The sequence below is a fragment of the Elephantulus edwardii genome, unplaced genomic scaffold, assembly GCF_000299155.1.
Source record: "Elephantulus edwardii isolate Elephantulus edwardi_28Jun2011 unplaced genomic scaffold, EleEdw1.0 scaffold00009, whole genome shotgun sequence".
Lineage (NCBI taxonomy): Eukaryota > Metazoa > Chordata > Mammalia > Macroscelidea > Macroscelididae > Elephantulus > Elephantulus edwardii.
In genome coordinates, this window is record NW_006399759.1 from 139355 (window position 1) to 153748 (window position 14394).

General features: G+C 43.9%; 1 protein-coding gene across 1 annotated transcript in view; it reads left to right on the forward strand.

Annotated features, from left to right (window-relative positions):
- The window catches only part of LOC102848992 (calpain-13-like), a 96202-nt gene that overhangs the window by 61296 nt on the left and 20512 nt on the right, over positions 1-14394 (forward strand). Inside the window, exons 8-12 of the mRNA XM_006880680.1 lie at positions 3676-3750; positions 5473-5618; positions 7837-7979; positions 9857-9868; positions 14169-14371. Of these exons, the coding sequence (XP_006880742.1) occupies positions 3676-3750; positions 5473-5618; positions 7837-7979; positions 9857-9868; positions 14169-14371 (579 nt within the window). The remainder of the gene's footprint in view (positions 1-3675; positions 3751-5472; positions 5619-7836; positions 7980-9856; positions 9869-14168; positions 14372-14394) is intronic.

Consider the following 14394-nt stretch of genomic DNA (forward strand, 5'->3'; position numbering starts at 1 on the left):
AACAAAACCAAACATATAAATACTCTATAAAAGAAGAATTTTCATTGTAATATGAAAAAGGTGGTAAAAACCTCAAAATGGAATTGACCAAGTTTCAGACAACACAGGGATTTTCTTTTGGGTATAGTGCATGTGCTTGTGGTAGCTTGGTGCAACTTTGGGGGTTACATGTCCATAAAAGGATTTTTTCTTATCTTGGATTTCTCCCTTTGTATAGTTCTTTGTTCATAGTGCAATAAAGTGTCTGTTAAAAAAGAAAGAAAGAAAGACATATTAAGACAAAAACAAGGTTAAAGATTTTACTAGCAGAGGGAGAGTTAAAGTCTGTTACTTATAATGTATGTTTAGAAATTGGAAGACAAGTAGCTGAGATGTTCAATTATAAGGCCAAATTCATTGACTTTTTTTACTTTTTTTATTGTATCTTTGAAATTTTCATTATTACTATGTTTATTTTGATATTAAAGCATGATTTTAAGAAATGGGGAAAAAAACCCAAGTGTTATATTTTTAAACAAACAAATAAATTGTAAAATCAAGAATATAGACTTTCTAAAAAAAGTAAAATATTTGTTTAATCTACATTTAATAACTCTGTCCTCACCCAAGATACTTAACAGGATTGATCTTCAAATGTGAAATATAAATACTGTGCTTTGTTTTTTTGGTTTTTTTAAATTATACTAATTTATTTACAAAATTCAAATACATTATTTCTGAGAAAGAAAAAAAGAGTAGAGGTTCAGCAAAAAGGAAGAAGACCCTGACCAAGACAGATTGACACGGTGACTATAACAATGGGATTGAGTATATCAGAGATGGTGAGAATGGCAAGGTTTAGATCTATATTCATAGAGTCATTATGAGTGGGAGTCAACTCAATGGCATAAATGTCTTCAACAACAAATATACTCTACTATTAGAGAGGCTGGATTTTATGGAGAAGAATGTGACATCAGGATTGGAGGAATAGTCATTAACAATCTCCTTTATGTAGATGATACATACAACGTTGCTTGGAAAAAGTGAGGAAGACTTAAAACTTAAGAAACTTAAGACTTAAAATGCTTTCTGCAAACAATCAAAGACTACAGCCTTCAATATGGATTACAAAATATCCTTACCATGGGGACAATAGACAATATCATACAGAGAAACGATTGACATTTCCCATTATTTCATCTTAAATCCACAATCAACAGTATTGGTACCAGCAGTCAAGAAATCAAAAGATGTGTGACATTGGGAAAATCTGCTCTCAAAGACATATCCAAAGTGCTAAAGTGGAATAATGTCCATTTTAAGACAGGTGAGCATGATCCAAGCCATGGTATTTTCAATTTTTTGCTATGCATCTGAAAGCTGGACAATGAAAAAAATTATGGGAGGAGAATCGACGTATATGCGTTGTGGTGCAGGAGAAAAGTACTGAATATTACCTTGACAGACAAAAGAACAAATAAATATGTCATGGAGAAAGTGCAACCAGCTTGCTCCTTGGAGACATGGATGCTGAAGCTTCACTTCCTGTACTTTGGGTTTACTATAGGAGAGGCTAATTCTTGGGAAAAGACATCACTCTTGGAAAGATGGAGGGACAGCAGAAGAGAGAAAGACCATCAACAAGGATTGACATAGTGACTTTAACAATAGGTTCAAGTATATCAGAGGTGGTGAGAATGGCACAGGATAGGGTGGAATTCAGATCTATTGTTCATAGGGTCACTATGGGTTATAGTCAACTTGATGCACACAAAAACATAATACATATTGTTGTTGTTGTTAAGTTCCGTCAAGTCATAGGTGATTCATAGCGACCCTATGAACAAAAGACCTGAACACTTGTATAACTTTTCATCATTTCTCCAAGTTCATAGAGTTTCCAAAGGCAAGCTATTATGGAAGTTGATGCCACTCCTGATTCTAAGCTTGTTTTCATCGGGGATCTCCACCAAACACTGTCCACCATGGGTAAACGTTATTGCATTTGACATATCAATGTCACAGTATTCAGCTTCAAAGCAACCACGAGTTCTCTCTGTATGGCAAGTGGACACACCAGGGCTAGAGGACCTAGAAGAACATTTGACCAAAAACAATTAAAGCTATATTTTACAATTCCAGCACACCCAAATGCTGGCAAACTCTGGGCCAGAGACCCTCAATTCATCTGGCAAGTCCACTTTGCTGACATCCATTTGGGGCAAAAAGAAAGCCACAAGTGCCCCGAGCATTCCATACTTGCCTCTCTTCAAGACGCAAGAGACCGCATCTATACCACATAGTATACTCGTCAATTAGTTTACCACTCACTCCAAAGACCCCTCCTCTAAAACCAAAGGTTCCCTCCTGACAGATGGCCTTCTAGATTTCCCCACAAGGTGGTCGCCTCACCAAAAGCAGTCCAGGAAGCTGCTGAAAGCACAAATCTCTAAGCCCTTCACGTGCCTCTTTTTCTTTTCTACTTCCTGGGGTTTCTAGTCCTAAAGAAATAAATCCTGTATTTCCCCTGACAGCTGCTAAACTTAGTTCTCCACTCTTAGAGCTCTCTTCTTAGCTAAACCCATTAGATTGTTCTTTTTCTCAGCCTCTTGGTCAGTCTCTTTGGGGTTTCTCTTTAACTCAGTTTTGAACATTCATCACAGGACACAGTTATTAACATTGCTCAGTTCTGGGACCTTTACAATGTGATCACTTCTAAAGGATCAAAGTGAGCAGAAGGCAGAGTTTTCCATCTGAAATGGACCAAAGTTCCTCAAAGTACTTGGAATTCTGCTCCTTCAGGAAGTCAAGAAGCAGAGACAGTCATTCATTATTGCTAAGGAATAGAATTCAAGGAGTAGAAATTGGAGATGAGAAAATACCCAATAAAGCTGAAAGGTAGGAATAGGCCAGTCAAGACAGGGTTCATTTAATGGGTTTGAAATTTATCCCGAGAGTAATAGATGTATTTTAACTTAAGACTGCTGTGTCTTGAGCAGGGGGACAACTTATATTTGTGTTTTAGAAAGGATAATAGGTAGGTAGGTAGGTAGGTAGGTAGGAATGGGTTCCAGGAACCAGTTAAAAGTCCACAAGGAAGATGAGAATGGCCTGTGCTTAGACAACAGCAAGGACGCAAATAAATACTTCAGTATTTATGAGACAGAATTGCTTGGATGTGGGAGGGAGGCATGAGAGAAAGCCTTAAGAACAGCTTCTAAGGTCATCAACTAGAAAATAGCTGGAGGAAGAGGATGAGTAGAGTTTGTTGTTGTTGGGTGATGGTGAGTTAACTGTCTCACAGGGACTCCAAGAACAAGAGATAAAAACTTCGCCCTCTCCTGTGCCATCCTAACGATCTCATCCATGCTCAAGACCGTTGTTGCAGTCACTGTGCCAATCCATCTCCTTGAAAGTCTGAGTAGAGTTTGGAACAGATTCATTTTGAGATTACAGTGGGATATTGAGAAGATATGGAAATGACACAGAGCTCAGAAAATAAGATTGGGCAGGAGACAGAGTCGAGGAAACTAGATAAAGACTCAATCCTACCCAAGGAGGAGTGACACTCTCCACTTTGCAGCTCATTTCAGTAACTAATGAAGGCCTGTGAAAAGGGCCTAGTAAAGTTTCTCAAGACCAGGAGCAGTGGCCCTGAGAGCTCTCACCTGTGGTTTGTTTTTTCTTGCTCAGGTCACAGGAATGGCAGGAAACCCATGACCGCCGGAAAGGCCAGCTCTATGAGAAAAAGGAAGATGGAGAGTTTTGGTATGTGCTTCTCTTCACAAATTATGTTTTAAACCTTTGTCAACTGAGCCTTCTACTTCTACCTTATTCTCTAAACTTTTATGAGTATAGAGATTAGCAGTCTGGTTTACAGGATATCTCTTTTCTCTACCAAAGCCCTATTTTCTCTACCAAAAGCTTAGGATTGGAAATTGTTTTGTGTAGAAAGTATTTTCCTTTGAAAACGTTAACATTTCCAGGATACATTCTTAGTAAAAGAGATTATTAAGATCAGAGCTTTGAAATCCAGAGTTTTGTGAACACTGAGTGTATGATTAACACACTTATATTTTTCTATTATCTTCCTGTTAGGGGCCTAAGGTTTCATGGTCTCCCTTCTCATGCATCTCTTAAAAGGAAGCACAACATTCATTATCCCATCTTGACCCTAAATTTCTGGATGATATATCTGTGCTAACATCCAGCAGTTAGGAATGACTGGTGGTGGTGTTGTTAGGATTCAACTCATGGATAACAGAATAAGACACTACCTGATCCTGTGCCATTCTCACAGTTGTTAATTTGAGTCCATTGGGTAGCCATGTGTCTATCCATCTTGCTGAAGGTCTTCCTCTTTCTCACTGACCCTCTATTTAACCAAACACAGTGTCTTGGTTATGTATTGATTCCTCTTGATAATATTTACAAAGTTAGTGAGATCAAGTCTCACCACCATCTTCTAAAGAACTTTCTGGCTGTACTTTTACTTTTTTCAAGTTAGATTTGTTTGTCATTCTGACAGTCTATAGTATATTTAATGTTCTTTGCTGACACCATATTTCAAAGCCATCATTTCTTTGGCCTTCCTTAGTCATTGTCTAGTTCTTGCCTGCATATTAGATGATTAAAAATGCATGCTATTTTAAAAACAAACTCTCATCCATGTGGTCACATCCCTGAAGATAAGATCAACATTTATCTGAATGATTGGTTGACTTAGTAGCACATTTAAATGAAATTGGCAGTGTTATAAAGGGGGCTGGATTCAATAATTGGGAGTCAGAGGAAGGACAAATATAAAAGAGAAGGGAAAAGTCTCCATTGCCTCCACTCTCATCAGAGTAGGAGGTGAATTTGAGGTGCTGAATCAAATTTATTCTGATAAAGACCTCAACAATGAACTTGACAAAGGGCCCCAGGGAAGGCAGCATGTAGGGATCTGAGCAGAGAGAGCTGGTCACAAGGCTTCAGCTACAGGTTGTTGGTATACACCATTGAGTTGGAACTGACTCATAGCTGACCATTCAGCCGGTTTTCAGAAGCAGTAAATCACCCAGGAGATTGTCCATCCTTCTCTCATGGAGCAGTTGATAGAGTCAAGCCACTTGTCTTTGGGATCGCGGATCGCAGCATATAGGTTCTTACACTAGGTCACCAGGGCTCCCTTCAGCTACAAGAGGATCAGCAACTTGATCAATAGATTAAGTAAAGACAGTAGTTGTAGATGAAACTCCTGCCTGGTCCTCTGAGATGTGCAGGGCTCAGAATGTGACTCTGTCATTGTGGGCTTCCTTACTGTGGGATCCAGGATGGTATGAGTGACTTTGGGGAGAAGAATGAGACTCTAGTGTCTGTAAAGGACAGTCTTGAGCCAGTGGATATCTTAGCTTCAAGGCAAAGGTTCAACAATATGATAGGGTGTTCCCTTCTACTCCCTGGTCCATGAATAGTGGTCATGTAGTAATGGGTATCTGTTTTCCACAGGATTTCATGTCAGGATTTCCAAGATAACTTCTCCTGCCTGTATATATGTAACCAGATTCCAATCAACCTGGACCATGGAAACACGCTCCATGAAAGATGGTCTGAAGTGATGTTTAAGAACCAAGAGCTCCTAGGAAATCCTCCAGGTAGCAGTCACACCAGCGATTAGATTGCTGCCAGGAGTGTCCAGTCCAGGTCCTGCCATGGCTTTAGCTCTCACTGCTCCCCTAAATCTGGACTGTCAGCCTGAAGCTGAGCAGAGAGAGGGTTGACGCTAACAAGGGGCAGCTACTACATTTTTCCCAGGGAAAATGTTGCCTGTATAAGACAAATAAAGAGTGTGTCGTCAACGCACACATACTCCTTGTCCTTCATGCTCTACAAGTGTCCCTCTACTCACCTCCATCTGCCTCTTGGTGTACAGCCGGCTCCCATCTTTCCAGTCAATATTCAGGATGACATGGAGCATACGGAAGAGCACTTGGGCCAGAGTCAGAGCCTAGGCTAAACCATTATCTCCACTTCAAAAGAACTGTAACTCTGTTTGTTGTTATTGTTGTTATGTGCCATCAAGTCGCTTGCGACTCATAACGACCCTATGTACAAGAGCTCTATACATTCTTCTATCCTATGCCAAAGTAGCCATCTCAAACACACTTATTCTCACCTCTTCAGTCACAGAATCGATCCATCTCATCGAAGGTCTTCCTCTCCTTCGCCGCCCCTCCACTCTCTCAAACATGATGTCCCTTTCCAAGGACCAGTCCCTCCTTGCAACATGCCCAAAATATGTCAGACAAAGCTTCAGAATCCTTGACTCCAGGGAACATTCTGGATTCACCCTCTCCAGGATGAACCTGTTTGTTTTCCTAGCAGTCCAGGTATATTCAGCACTCTTCTCCAGCACCACAGCTCAAAGGCATCAATTCTCTTTCTATCAACCCTATTCACTGTCCAACTCTCTGATGCATAGCTCATAATTGCGAAGATTGTAGCCTGGATCAGGCGCACCTTAGTCTCCAGTCTGACATTGTTGCTACTGTAACTCTAGGGATAGAAATTGTCTCTTTCTGTTCAGTCTCTCCACCTTCAGGATTAATAATCCTTATCTGCCCCCTTTTGACCTCAAAGCATCTCTAGTTTCAGAGAATATCCCTACCCTGTCTGGCAAGGTGTCTCCTGCAGGAGAGTGCTTACATTCAGTGGTACGCACATGTCAGAACCTTTATCTCTTGGGATGAATCGTGTTGAGCATCACATATTCTTAGTGCACCTCTTGTTCCTAGAGTGGCATTGAGGAGTAGTGCAGCTCTCAGTGAAGATGAATCTGAGTATGTGGTACATGTCTCTGGAAAAGAGGCTGCGTGAGCAATGCTTATTTGTGAGTGTGTGTGTGTGTGTGTGTGAGAGAGAGAGAGAGAGAGAGAGAGAGAGAGTGTGTTTTGTACCCAGACATATGCATCCTTCCCTCTATCCTCAGACACCATCTATCAAGATGGATTGGTTCCAATGGCCCAGCACTGCAGTGGTCACCTTCCCTTCAATACTCAGAATCTTCCCTCTCTTGGCCAGACTCTGTGGGGTATGCCAAACTGCTCTGAGGCAGCAGAGTTAGTGGTTCACCTTCCTGAGATCCACCTGCTTGTGGAACAAAAGCTCCCTTCTTTGGTTATACAGCATATGAATGGACTAAGCCAAAGTATACATTGAATCATTATTAAATAATCCTTTACAAGTGAGAGAAGAGGCAGCCATGTACTGCTAAGTGCATGTCAATGTGTCCATTTCATTCAATCCTCAAAAAATCCTGGAGCTGTGATCATCCTCTCTATACCTTCCTAATTCAGACTACCTGGATAGTTCTCCTTGGCATTAAATCACCTCCACCTTGACTTAATGCTATCCTTCTCTGCATTCAGAGCTAACATTTTCCACATTCGTTCATTCGTTAGGCTTCCTCTGGCTTCACTGAGGAGGCTTGGGTTGCAGAGGGCTGCAAATTACCACTGCCTGCCTATTTGCTCTGTCTCCATGGCTGCTTGGGAATTGATATGTTAGTGTATAAGCTCAGGTATACTTGGGGACTCAAATTTCACTTGTTATGATTAAAATATAACCCTCGACTTTACAGTTTGAAACACTTTTTCACCAAAGGGGGAGTATAATCTCTCTTCATGTCATGAAGAAGAGGAGATTGAGCCTCAGAAAACAAACCTAAATCCCAACTAGTAAATATCAGGGCGAGAACTCAGTCTTTTGGTCACCAAATTCAGAGTTTATTCCCCAACCTCCCAAGGCTCTCTGATCAGGACAAAGGGAGTAAGGGGCAATGAGGAGCTGCAGTGACAAGTTTTTCTTGTGCAGAGGGACTTCTGAGGGACCCTCAGTACTTCTTCTCTGTGCAAGAACCCATGGAAGGCAACAATGTCCTTGTGTCCTTCACCATCATGCCACAAAATCTGCTGCCAACAGACAAGAAAATTCCACTGAACTTCAAAGTGTTCAAGGTAAAGACAGCCCGCTTTGTGGTTTGCCCTCTGGGGACACTTGTGTATCCTGTGGGTCAGGGTGGGTACACTCTTGGTCATACAAGGCTTTGACTCTTGAGGAAGTAACTAGAAGATGTAGGAATTGCTGAGTCATTACTTCTATTGGACATCTGAGCCCAGGGGTGGCGATACAGGAGTGTTCCAGCTGGTTGACATTTCACTCGGTTCCACCTCCCTTCAACACTGCCTTCACTCGGTTCCACCTCCCTTCCACACTGCCTTCTCTAGACTTTCCTGGACCCTGTGAGCAAGGCTTCCAACAGCTGCCTTTCTGTTCATCCCAGCTTACGCTGCTTGTAAAAGAAGCCTCATCCTCAGAGTCCCCCAGCTCTCTTCCTAAGCACAAGAGGCTGGAATGAGGGAGCCTGGAGGCTGAGGAAAGTCACTGGGAAGGACTGAGAAGAACCTGAGGAACTTGATCTGGCCATGGAGGATGGCACAGACACCACACCAGACAGCTAGAGATTTCCAGCCATGTCTTCCTTTTCCAAATGAGACATTAGGCCAGAGAGGGCTCTTGATTGCCCCTATTATACCACTCCTGGGGTGCTGTCCAGATGATCTCTCTGAAAGCTGGGCACCATAGCTGGGTAGCTCAGTGGTCTTGTGTTAATTGATTTGCCCAGAGCCTTTAAAGTTTAGAAGCCTTAACAAGACGATAATTGTATTTGTTATTTCGATGCCACCAAGGCCATTTTCTCACTCAGTGATGCATTCTTTCTCAACTGCCCCCTGGCCCTGCACCAAAGAGACATCAGAATCCAGCTCTCTTCTGGCTCCTACACAGAAGATCGTGCAGGATCTGGATTGAGTTAAACACCATTGATAGTGCAGTCTTTGAAAAGTCAAGAGACACTGAGGTTCCTGTCACTGCTGGGCTGGCCATGTGCATTTCAGTTGTCAAGCTCTCAGAAGCTGCTGGGCCTCCACTGGTGTTTGTGGGTACAGAATTGGGCCCAGGGTTCCAGCCCCAGAATGGCCTGAGGGCTCCCCACTGGCTGTGAGAACACTGTTCTGCCTTATGTCAAGTCAAACACAAGCTGAGTGTGAATAGGCAGGAGAAGACAGGGCAGCGACAAAGGACAAGAATGGTTGAACTGTGTCACCTTAAACCAAAGACCCTGTCCCAAAGGTCCCACCTCCCTGCCAGCTCAGCTCTGTTCTATGTCTCTCAGGTTGAATCACCTGGTAGGTGTGTATACCCAATAAGGGCCCAGGAGCAGCAAAGGGAAAGAAGGCAAAACCCCTATCATCTATGGAACACAGGGCTTGGTGGTAATAAAAAAACAAATAAACCCAATGCCACCAAGTCAATTCTGACTCGAGGTGATCTCAAACCCAAACCCACTGCCATTGGATCAATTCCAATGCATGGTGACCGGCCCCCAAGTTTTCAAGTAGTCTCATAGAATAAAAGCAATTGACTTCTTTTTCGAGGCCTTAGTGTTGGGGGATTTAGGTCTGCTCCTGGTTGCATCTTAGCTTAAGCCCTTGTCACTGTCTCTCTTCTCCCTCTCACTGTTCTCACCATTCCTGTGAACAGTACCCGTCACCTTGCTGAGCTGACAGAGGCAGAGTCTCCTCCTTGCTGACTCTTTCTTCCTTTCCTCAGATTCCCTCCCCTTGCTGCCTCTGCAGCCAGTCAGCTTTCATGTCTTAAGGCAGCTCTGTTCAGGGAGTGGGCACTCTGCCCGCTGACACTGAGATGTACTGAAAGAGAGTTAAACACGTACATGGAAAGGGGAAACAGAGTTCCTGGATCTGGCTACTTTATTTGCTCGCCATCATGTTTGAGTTCAAGGTACTGAGCCTGCCTTTCCTCCTCTTTCCCACAGGTTGACTCCCAGGTACGGTTCACCATTACCCACAGTTCTCTGCTGGGCTGCTTACACCTTTGTTACTGTTTGTTGGTAAAGTGTCAAGCCTCTTCCAACATCTGTGACCTTAACACGTTTCTGTCTACTTTTCAAAAACCCCACTGCCACCAAGTCAATTCCTACTCACCAAGTCAATTCCTACTCACCAGGTCCCTGTAGGAGAGAATATAGGAAATTCTTATAGAATTTCCAAGCAGATGGCCACATCTCCACATCTTTCTCCCACAGAGTAATTAGTGAGTTCAAACTACCAGCCTTTTGATTAGAAGTTAAAAGCCTTAAGTACAACCTGAGCAGCCTTACATCACTATGTGTTGTGGCAGAGGTAAGCTGGAAATCTCCAAACAGGTCAACAATGTGGGGAAATTCTTTATTTGTCCTAGTTTAATGACTGGGTTGTTCTCTGGCTTATCACTCAAGAGAGAATGCAACCACAAAATTGCCCTCAAGTCTTTTCGGCCCTCATAGAAAATAGAGTTGATACAGTCAACTTCTTAGCCGGGGTTCTCTGGAGACACAGAACTAGTAACTGAACTGTAGAGATAGATAGATATAGATAGATAGATAGATAGATAGATAGATAGATAGATAGATAGATGATAGATAGATAGATCTGAATTTGGCTCAAGGATTTGGTCACACACTTATGGGATGACAAATCTAAAATATGTAGATCAATTATCAGGCTAAGGGTTCCTGCAGGCTTGTATCCCAAGGGGTGTAGCTCAGACAATGAGAAAAGCGTAGAATTAAAAGACACAGATTCTGCCAAAATATCTCTCCATTGTCTGAGTAGAACATACCCAAAGAAACTCTGTCTCAACGGATTGACCATATCCCAGCAGATTACATTAAGGAGCTATAACTGGCCAAAGCACTAACATTAACCATCACAGTTGATTATTTTTTAAACTTTAGGAGACAAGAGACAGTGGCAAGGCTGAGGGGGTGCTCAAGGAGATCCTTTAACCTCTCATATTCTTCCTCAGGCCCGAATCCACCACACGTAAGGTGTAGGCTATGCAAACGCCGCCCTAAGATACATGCTCTCCAGCTCCTTTTACCTCCAAACCACCACCCCTCCTACACAAATATTCTGGGTCATTGTTAGCGAGAGGCACCCTAAAATTAGGAGTAAAGATAGAGAAGAACAGATCGAGCTCAGAAAATCTAATTCCACAAGCACCTCTTATCTGGATGTGAGATCTGGAGTTCCATTGGTGCCATGCGGTAGGCGAATCTTCCAAGATGCCGTGGAGGAAGGGAGGGAGGAGGATGTGACCACAACAAGCATGTAGTGCTGATGGTAAACTGGTATCACCAAGGAAGCCGCTACAGGTGCTCCGGGGGTGCCGGGCTGGTGCACAGACCCAAGACAGGGAGTCTCAGAGGGAGAGAATCTCAGAAGCCTCACCAAACACTGACTCAAAGCAGACATGGAGCTGGGATTCAGAATTTGACCTGATCCTTCACAATGTGGACAAAGGAGAAGTAGGGCGCCTAAAAGGACTTTGAGAGAAGCACGCAGAACAGAACATAGGTTAGCAGTGCAGCTCCCAACGTTGATGGACAGGCAGATGATCATCAGGGAAAGGCACAAGCCCCTTCTTTAAAACTAGGGAATCAGGTCTGTGCAGGACTAGTCTTGTGTTCGTTTGATGCTGGAACCACTGAGTTCTGGGCCAAGACCCCCACGCATATCCTCCCCACTCACCCTTCTCGTTACCACTGAGCAAGTCTTTTCTGAAGAATCAGAGTGATAGGCAGAGTTGTAGGGTCTGAAGGAGGGAGGAGGTCAGGAGACCTGGAAAGCAAGCAGATATCAATTTCTGTACACCTTTACACATGCATTGTACTGCCAACCCAAAGGCACACACTTCAAACCCACCAGCTGCTCTGGAGAAGAGAGAGGAAAAATCTTTTCCCAAATGATGAATTGCCTCTGATAACCCATGAGGGTAAGCTACGGGTTGGTTCCAGCTCGATGGTACATAACATCACACACACAGCTCTTCTTATGCATTCACACTACCCCCATGCACACCCAGGCATGCACACATGCACATAAACGCCCTCCTCACACACACACGCACACACACTACTCTCATTAAGTACACACACACTACTTTCCTTATGCACACCCATACACATACACATGCGCACACACTGTCCTCATGCACACATGTGCCCATACACATGTACATGCACTGCCCTCCTCGTGCACATGTCTGCAGACTGCCCCCTGCATGCACACATGCATAAACACTGTTCTCCTCAAGCACACATACATGCACACACACGACCCTCCTTAAGTACATGCACTCCCTATGCACACACACACTAACCTCCTCATGCACATACGTATGCACACACACTGCCCTCTTCATACATGCAAACTGCCTGCCTCGTGCACACATGCAAGTATACACGCGTACACACTGCCTTCCTCATGCACATAGACCACCTCCTTATGCACACATATGCATGCATGCACATACACATGCATGCACACACTCCTCTTTTATGTACAAACACTACCCTCAAGGGCACACATGCACGTATGCATGCACACACAGTCCTTCTCAAACACACACATGCATGAACCCGGCACCCTCTGAGTGCACACATGTACACACTGCCCTTCTCTTGTACACACATACATTGCCCTCCTCATGCACACACATACACACCGCCCTCCTCGTGCACACACGTACACACTGCCCTCCTCTTGTACACACATATATTGCCCTCCTCATGCACACACGTACACACTGCCTTCCTCGTGCACACACATACACACTGCCCTCCTCTTGTACACACACACACTACCCTCCTCATGCACACATATACACACCGCCCTCCTCGTGCACACATATACACAGTCATGCACACACTGTCCTCTGTGCACATGCATGCACACATACTGCCTTTCTATGCACATAAGCAATGTACACACAATGCACTCCTCGTACACACACATACACATGCACAAACACTGCCCTCCTCAAGCACACATATGCACATACACATACACACACATGGCCTTCCTCCTGCTGCACACATATGCATGCATATACACGCCCACTCAAGCTCTCTTCCTAATGCACACACACTACCCTCAGCATGTACACACACACCCAGAACCAAAGAACAATGCTTACCCATGGAGAACTCATTATCACTTTTGCCAAAAGTGCTCAAGCAAATCAGACTCCCAAGCCCACTGAGGCTCTAACGTGAGCGGAGGCCATTCCAGCAAGTCCCCTGCCGCACCCCTGGCCCGCTGGCATATCCTTACCTCACCTTGCAATCCAGTTCTGTCCCCCTTGCCTGAAAAGTAACTCTCCCCTATTCCCTGTTTCTCCCCCAAGGCAGATCTCATAAATAATCATTTCACACTCTGTAACCCTTCTAAATGGAATCCCCATGCTCGGCTGTATTGGGGAAAATTTGTTTAGTAAGGGGTTTGTGTTATATAATATCTATGTGACATCTGGTAATAGGAACTGCATTATATTTATTGTTTTATCTCTAAAAAAATATTGAAATAAAAGGAACATGATCAGGGCCTATTATTCGCCAATGAGAAGGAATCTCGGACTCTGCTGAACAGATAAAAGAGCAAGAGTGAAACAAGCACAGTCGAGCATCCAAAGAGTGTTTGCAAAAAGCTCAGAAAGAACGGATTCAAGGGCCCCTGAAGTATTCGGCATTGACAATATCACTACATCATACACACACACACACACACACACACACTCATCATATATGTATGAGCAAGATAAAACTCTACAATCCAAAACCCAAGATGCTGCCAGACTTACTGAGATAGAATCATGTGTCATATTTCTTTGCATTCACTGTAGCCTCCAGAATCCAGACTAAGTAAGTCTCAGACCAAATACTGCTTTATAAGAGTTCAAGCAAGCACTGCCTACCTTTTCAGGGGCTGTCATTCCCAAAGCCTTCCTCTGTGGTGCCAGTAACTAACACTTTTAGATGCTAACTTAAAGGTTGGTAGTTTGAGGTCACCCAGAGGTACCTCAGAAGAAAGGCCTGGCGATCCCCCTACAAAAGATCCCAGGCGCTGAAATCGCTGGGGAGCACAGCCCCATCCCAACACGAATGAGATCAGCAGGAGTAGGAATTGACTTGACCGCGGCTGCTTCATGCTGTCCTGGTGACAGGGCTGGGGTGGTGTCCGGAGGGTCTCCCCTTGAATGGAGCCGCGTCATGGGGTGCTTTCTCATAGTGGCATGTTTCCCTCCAGTTCCAGCACTTCCGGGAGAAATTGCCGCCCACGTTTTTTTCCCACTTCAGAAATGCAGTCCAAGGCGCACTTTTAAAAGCCAAGAGCAACTTCACACAGGGCTTCCATCTGGGCCCTGGGACCTATGTCGTAGTGCCCTCCACCAGCAGGAAAGAAGTTCAGTTCCTGCTCCGTATCTTCCTGAAATTGCCAGGCACTGACAGGTACAAACTTTTTGAGGTTCTGA